Below are 7,892 nucleotides of genomic sequence, written 5' to 3'. Positions count from 1 at the left end.
GGTTGATAGCGGACGAGTGGATGGAGGAGAGAGCTTTGGGCGCGCAACGTACGTATGAGCCCCTAAACTAGGCGTCTGATTATGGAAAGTTGCGGAAGGATATGACATATCCATTAACTATTTGGTCGACACCATACAGACCTCTAGCCCAGTACTATTAGCGGTGAATTCTAGCGGTGGCATGACCCAGATAATTGGTACGGACAATGACATTACTGTAAGTCTCCTGCGCGAAAGTCAATAATCATGCCACCTAGATCTGGAAGAAGGATGAATGTGATTAGGAATAAAAACTAGATATGAATAAGCAAGGGACGTCATACTGAGGCACCGGTCACCACGACATTCGCCTCGTACAATGAGCCGGCGGTAAGCGCCGGTGGGGCAGACGTACGGCAATGGAGGCTGGGACCCAGCCTAGCCTTTCATCAGGATCTTGGAGTGTAATCAGCTTTCATATGAACATTACTAGTAGGGTGCCGGTAAGTGGCCGGGCGCCGGGTCTGCGTTTGTCACAGCAGGCGTCAAAAAAAAGTAAATGTAATAACAACCCCAGGCTGGATGGCGCAAGGGCACGTGAGATATCAAAAAAAGAATTTTTGATTTCGAAACCAACTAGAGAATTTTTTACCGCGAAAATATCGGGGAAGAGTGAAGACCCTTAACTCCCTGAATCACGTGCGGGCGTTACTCCCTGAGTTTGAATTGATCTTGACGCTTTATAGAGAAATGAATTTGTAGTATGGTATCGGTGTCACTGGTTGCCTAGTGGCTAAATTGTTGTTTGGCCTTGTGGGGTATTGAATGTGTCGCAGTTCGACTCTCTGCAGTGGAGTTATACTTTCTTTTGCCTGCCTGCAGTTCACAAGTTGAAGTTGGACCATGACCATGACCATGCAATACTTATACAAAGTCATAGAAGTGCATTAGTATCAATGAATCGACTTGAATGGGGAGGCCCGAAACAAAATAAACAAACAGACAAAACAACAACAACAACAACAACAAACAAAAAACAATCCCAAGCGGGACTTGAACCAAAGCACCCGCATCTGACATAACAGATGGGCTACAACAGAGCCGCTGGGCAACCGGCACAGGCTATAACAAAGTCGAAAATCATTTTCCCATAACACTTAAATATCAATTCAAACTAAGGGAGTAAGATTAGCACGTGATTCAGGGCCGTTCTCGCTTACTCCCCGATATTATCAAACAAACAAACAAAGATCGGATTCAAACTCTGGGACCAAAAATAAAAATCTATTTTCTTCACGTGCCCTTGCGCCATCCAGCCTGGGGTTGTTATTACATTTACTGTCAAAAAAACCACGCGCCCAATTCATCTGAATGGTCCAGACGATCATGTGATCATACAAACGTCAATTAGCTGTGCCTTTCATCCAAATCGCGCGCACGGTTTTTTTGACGTTTGCTGTAAAGCATGCACTCTGCATCAAGACTCCATGCTTTCCCATGCTCGAATCACACCCAACGATAATCATCTTATCGACCTACACGTTACTAACTGAGGTCAAGGTTCAACGGACCGCTTCCCCGCTCATTGATAGGCAGGACTCCAGCCTCTATGACAAACAAACAATATATAGAGCTCATTGAGGGTCCCTCCAGCTCCCTTCAAACCTTCCACTGGAGCAAGGTTTCTCGTTCGAGGACTCGATTACACTCACCCTGGACGCCGCAAGGAACACTTATTGACCACATCACCAGATCTGGACAGCCTTGCAGCCTCCCCTCGCTCTTGTATCGCGATCTCTCTTACCCAGTGACGCTCGAACCCTGTGTTCGTGGCGCTTCGATTCATTATTTATACAGCAGGTCGCTTCGACCCTGGAGGTGAAATACTCAGAAGTAGCGCTCATGTCGATTTTGGACATGTTTTATTACTGGGCCAATCGGTTTGCAGACAGTCCGCTTCCTCTACGCCACACCCATTGCCATTTTTATATTATTCCCAGTCACCCACGAATTAGCCAATGGCTTTGTTCAGCTCAGAGTCTCCTCCTAAAGACGATGCCGGGATTGAATATTGTGTCGTCATAATTTACACACTCCCTCCATAAGCGCAATTTGCAATGTTCATCTGTCGATTTAGACGATCCAATCATCGCTTTAAACATCTGCAGTTCAGAACGTGGCATGATTGAGCTTAGAACTCCGAAAATATTGTTAAGGGAGGAAAAGGCTTCATTAGTTTGGCACAACTACCCTTCGCCCATGCAGCGCACCTTAGCCGTGGCGCTCATGCCTTGTCAGGAAACAACTCTGTTGCCTCGTTGCCCTGAACTTACAACAAATTCAGACTCGGGGCGGCGGTCCGGTGAGTACATGTCCCCCCTCGTGCAGCAATGGTCGCGAAACACCCCGGTTTGTTTGCCATGCAGCAATGTCTGTTTCTGCAACTATGTTGTGCTGTTCCTTCTCGACCGCGCGCAAGTCATTGCCACCGCTCCCATGTTGTATAAAGCTTGGGATTGCGTGCGGAGTGCGCGCGCACCTCGTGCGAATTGTCTTCATGACCTTTAGACATCAGAAGTCGAGCGTCTCTTCCTAATGATCTTAGTCGTTCTATTACGAAGCACTGGAACACAGGCTGGATCTGGCCCGTTAGGTCCCGTGGATACAAACTGTACTGACTCGGAGTAAGCTGATTCTTGATCCTTGAGGGTTGTGCACCGAGGGAATGATAAACAACGCCATTCCCTGCAACGTCCAATGGCCAGGTTGAAAAGTGTTCCAAAAGGCAGCTGATTTGGACTATCACTGGTGCCGTCTCTGGGGTGCGAGGAGTGAACAATGTTTACTATGCACGTTCAATGTCTTTCCCTCCGTAGCAATATTTTCGGTTCTTGTCATTTGGGCCGTGGTAAGGAGGTATCGAAGATCGAAGGCGAATGGTTCGGGGAAGGATCCGTGTTTGGAGATGGTGGCCGCTGGCGGCGTTATGACTGCATTACTTCATGGACTAGGTCACATAAATGATGGCGTATTGGCCAAGACTTACCCGTAGTGTGCGCTCCTAGCAGTGCTATTTAATTTGCCCCATTTCTAGACCTCATCCTAAAACCACAATCTGGTGATCAACGACAGCAGACCCCCCCGCCACACAAACAATAGTACATTCGTGTGAAAGGTAACACCAATCTCCATCTTTCAGTATCCTATTGTCGAAGCCTTGAGTTTGTTGTTCGGCCGCAATGAGGCCTGATTTTGCAGATATGCAAGGAACTTGTTGCGGCTGGGTAGTCAGATAGAATGAAATGAAATGAATGGACCGGAGTTTCGGTTTGTATAAAGCTCGCCACTGCAAAGCTTGAAAAATGAAAACGAATAAATTGATGGTTGTCTACTGGTGTGCGACTTGGTCGTGGGTAAGAGTTGAGAATGCGTGACGGCGAATGGTGAATAATGCAAAGAAATGATGGGGAGGGAAACTTGGGTGCGCGAGTTAGACCATAGGAGACCATGAAGTAGGGAAGGTCCGAGAGTGAAAGCAGAAAAGGGATGGTTGGATGCCGTAGCAGCCCTACGGACAGGCTAATGTCCAAATCAGGTGGCATTCAAGTGGCGGAACTCAGCTATTACTATTAGGCAAGAAAAGAATCCTTACCAAATTTGATGGCCATGCCTGGCAGTTAAGAATGGACGAGCACGGATAAAGAGGGGGTTCCATGCGAATATGGCTTGCAATAAGCATCCCGCCTTTGATGGGAAAGAGGAAATTGCAACACGCGAGAAAAAGTGGACGAGCTTCAATCCGCCACTCGGGACATCTCCCAGATTTGGATTGAAGTGGCATATCGTGAGCACATCACTATGTTCACCATGAGTGGGATCTAACGATCGGGAACAAGAACCAGAGCCATTCATCAAGTATCAGTGACAGCATACTAAACAAAAGATAAAAAGTTACCCACATGTGTCGTATCAGTTACTGAGAAGACCAACCAAAATCACCATCATTAGCCCTATGCTAGACCGAACAAAAAGAAAACACTGTGGGACGACACATGCTTTGTTCATGTCCCTCTCGAGTATACTCTGGAAACATACTCTAGCTGCTCCCCAGACCCCTCACACTCCGCTCGCTCACATCCTCATTGACCCAAACCCCGCACTCCCACTCCCCCTTCCCGCGCCACTCGTACTCGCACTGCCCTGTCCCTCCACTACAGCCTTGCCCACGATCCTCTCCATAAATACATCCTTCTTCAGAAAGAGTATGATACTGCCAAAAGGAACTGCCTTGGATTTGCCACGGAATCGAACAGCACAAAAAGGCTCCCTCATCCGATTCTGAGCAGGATTCTCGGTCAATGGTTGATCTTATTCCGATAAGGCCGCACAAAAGATGATGGAGGCGACGGTTTCAAAACAGTGAATCCACTTTTTACGCTCAGAGCGTTGGTCAGCTACGTCTCGAACATCCTGAAGGGGTAAAGGGTGCGAGGAAGGGAAAGGGGGTAAATCATTACTTAGCACATGCAACGCCAAAGAGGGGCAAAAACGCGCTGGATGTGTAACTACACTTCATCTCCGTTATCCCCGTCGTCTTAGCCCTCAGGCTCATTAAGGACATAAACAGCTGGTAGTGGGGGTTGGATCATAGAGGTTGGTAGGCTATGCAGATTGGTCGCTGGAGTTGGTTAGGTGATTTGAATAGAAATGGTTGATGTGGGGAAAGCACCGAGTTTGCCGAATCGAGTCTGACACTCGCGAAGATTGACGTCACCCCAATGCCATTGATATCACACACTTCAGACTTGGTACTCCATTAGAAGACATGGGGCGACGATTCGACACGTGTAACTGCTTATCGAAGTGTTAAGTCAAAGCATGATGTGTCACTTACGTATCGGAGTTGGACATCCCCAAGCCGTCACTGCACACCGTTATGCTTCCACTGGTTCTCAACTTTCACACCCCTAATGCGATACATCGAACAGTGCCGACCTGTCGATTTCAACTTTCCATTGTGCCAACATGTATCATCGATCGACCGAAACCTCGGCGTCATATATAGAAACATATATCAATACTTCAGCGATGAGCATTGCGAGGAAAAATGCGTTAGAGAAAGAAATGAATACCCTTAATGTTATTGGGATTGAAAGATGTGACTGTGATTTGTTATGGGTGTAGCGCAGCCAGTGAATATTTTATCAATAGTCTGCAATCAAAAAATGGAGGTTGGGTTTGTGGGTGTTCTCAAGCCGAATATCCGATTCAGGCTTGCCTGCCATGTGGTGAGGCCAATGAAATACCGAACATCTCAATGAGGACCATTTGTGCCTCGGAATGGCGTCCGAGCATGGAAAAAGCACTACGTAGATTTTCGAGTGAGAGGGCCAATTTTTGGGCATACGCTCCTGGGTTAACAGCGACTAGCTGGCGGTAGAGCTTGACACATTCTTCGATGAATGGGAGCGCCTCCGAGTGTCGTCCGAGTTTGGAAAGAGCGGCAGCTAGATTCTGGAGTGACCTCGCCAAATGCGAGGTGTATGATACTGGGTTGACGGCAACTAGCTGGCGTTGGAGTTTGACGCTTTCTTCGATGAATGGGAGCCCCTCCGAGTGCTGTCCGAGGTTGGAAAGAGCATTACATAAATTGTTGAGTGACAAAGCCAAATACGGGGTGTATGATCCTGGGTTAACGGCAACTAGCTGGCGGTAGAGTTTGACGCTTTCTTCGTTGAACCGGAGCGCCTCCGAGTGCCGTCCGAGGTTGGAAAGAGCAATACGTAGATTGCTGAGTGATGCAGCCAAAATTGGGGTGTATGATCCTGGGTTAACGGCAACCAACTGGCGGTAGAGTTTGACACTTTCTTCAATGAATGGGAGCCCCTCCAAGTGTCGTCCAAGATCCGAAAGAGCGTTATATAGATTGTTGAGTGAGGTGGCCAACTCCGGGGTGTATGATCCTGGGTTAATGGCAACTAGTTGGCGCCGGAGTTTGACACTTTCTTCAATGAATGGGAGTGCCTCCGAGTACCGTCCGAGATCGGAAAGAGCATTGCGTAGATTGTTGAATGACCTGGCCAACTCCGGGGTGTATGATTCTGGGTCAACAGCAACTAGCTGGCGGTAGAGTTTGACGCTTTCTTCCAGGAATGGGAGCGCCTCCGAGTGCCGTCCGAGATTGGAAAGAGCAATATATAGATTGTTGAAGGACATGGCCAAATCCCCGGTGTATCCTGGGTTAACGGAAACTAGCTCGCGCTGGAGTTTGACGCTTTCTTCGATAAATGGGAGTGCCTCCGAGTGCCGTCCAAGTTCGGAAAGAGCATTACGTAGATAGTTGAGTGAGGTGGCCAAATCTGGGGTGTACGATCCTGGGTTAACAGCAACCAATTGGTGCCGGAGTTTGACACTTTCTTCGATGAATGGGAGTGCCTCTGAGTGCCGTCCGAGTTTGGAAAGGGCGACATATAAACTGTCGAGTGACTCAGCCAAATGCGGGGTGTATAAACTTGAGTTCACAGAAAAAAGGCAACGGCAGAGTACAACAGAATCATTTGCTGCTTCATATGCCTCCTGGAATCTTGAAAAAAATTCCAGGTTCCACGGAAGCTTGGTAAGCACTTTAGCCAGTGCACTGAGAGCCCTGTGGTCAACAACCAACTGGAAGACCATGAGGTAGTTTCGTTGACACAATTGATAACCCATACCTTAGCCCATTCAGGGAGTAACAAGATACTGACATAGCTTTCCGCTCTCACACAGACTTCCACCCACCGAGTTGCTTCCTGACTCAGAAACATAGTAACTGGCCCAGCAAGCTCCTCAGACCGTTCCTGGACTCCACTGAGGTGATGGATGATGTGGCGACATGCATAATGAAAGTGCTCCGATAACTCCTCTGGAGGAATGCGCGGCATTTCATCTTTGTGGAACAAGTTTTCAATCAACCCTAAGCCCTTTACAGAGCACAGATCCTTGTTCAAAATCTCAGTACATCGCAGGGCAACCCTGGCATTCTCCGCCCCCACTGATATGGGGGTGAAATGAAAGTTGATCATTTGGGGATCGATCCGATCGACAATAAAATCGCGAAAAGATTGGTGTAAGATGCGAACCGGAATGTGGGAATCCTCAACTCCTGAGAGCAGAGGAGCAAGTTCGGCTAAAGCATATTGAACAGAAGAATCGAGGAAAGGTGACAGAATTGTATCCCAGGCTGTGACGGAGAGAGGCTGCTGAGCAACGAAGATCGCTCCCATCACAATCGGATAATCATGCGCAAAATCTTCATCCTCCCAATCAAACTTCTTCAAAATCCTCGTATACAGGTCATCCATCATCTTCTCAGTGGGCACCTTTGATCGTTTGGTTCCGGTGTCAAGCAGGCTCTCCAGTGTTCTCATAGGATTCTTCCTAGGCTTCTTCATGTAGCGAAAGATGGTGCTGATCCAAATGAATAAGCCACCCGCTCGATCCAAGATCTCCTGCACCGTACTATCCTCGTCCTGGAGTTTATGCGCTAAATCGGGATGCCAATTCTTAAGCTCTTGTAGCTGGAAACGGATGTATGCAGCACAGTCATGCATATTTATGTCATCCAGGAGATCAATGGTGAGGTGATCGATAGGGAAATGACGTGAGAGGGAGCGATTAACAAGATCAACATGTCTTGAAGTAACGAAAAACTTTATGGAAGACGGTAACTTGGGTACTTCCTCGCAGAGAATCTTAGCGAGGGGGTGATATGCTTCTTCATCACATTCGTCCAAAGCATCGATAATGACCACCATAGGGTGGCTGGGAGGCGGAGGCTTATGAAGGAGAGGCAAAGACACCAATTCCTGGAACTGCATCGCAAATGAAGCTGTTGAGAGGGTGGGGTCTTTTCGAAGGGCAGAGATAATGAAGGT

General features: G+C 47.8%; 1 protein-coding gene across 1 annotated transcript; it reads right to left on the bottom strand.

Annotated features, from left to right (window-relative positions):
- Positions 1-3,155: 3,155 nt before the first annotated feature.
- On the bottom strand, positions 3,156-4,135 carry EI90DRAFT_1129466 (uncharacterized protein). The gene is made up of 3 exons (XM_039051534.1): positions 3,939-4,135; positions 3,632-3,857; positions 3,156-3,558 (listed from the first exon to the last, which is right to left on the bottom strand). The coding sequence occupies exons 2-3, from the start codon at positions 3,818-3,820 to the stop codon at positions 3,268-3,270; spliced, it is 480 nt and encodes a 159-aa protein (XP_038907676.1). The 5' UTR covers positions 3,821-3,857; positions 3,939-4,135; the 3' UTR covers positions 3,156-3,267.
- Between the last annotated feature and the right edge of the window lie 3,757 nt (positions 4,136-7,892).

This window comes from Cantharellus anzutake (assembly GCF_015039405.1).
Source record: "Cantharellus anzutake strain C23 chromosome Unknown EI90scaffold_258, whole genome shotgun sequence".
NCBI classification, from domain to species: Eukaryota; Fungi; Basidiomycota; class Agaricomycetes; order Cantharellales; family Hydnaceae; genus Cantharellus; species Cantharellus anzutake.
This window is presented reverse-complemented; position numbering and strand designations above follow the sequence as displayed.

Excerpts from the sequence above, each read along its gene's own strand:
- EI90DRAFT_1129466 (XM_039051534.1), bottom strand. The coding sequence starts at position 3,820 with ATGCCACTTCAATCCAAATCTGGGAGATGTCCCGAGTGGCGGATTGAA. Across the intron at positions 3,559-3,631 it reads AGGCATGGCCATCAAATTTG|CCTGTCCGTAGGGCTGCTAC; the intron begins GTAAGGATTCTT and ends TTTGGACATTAG.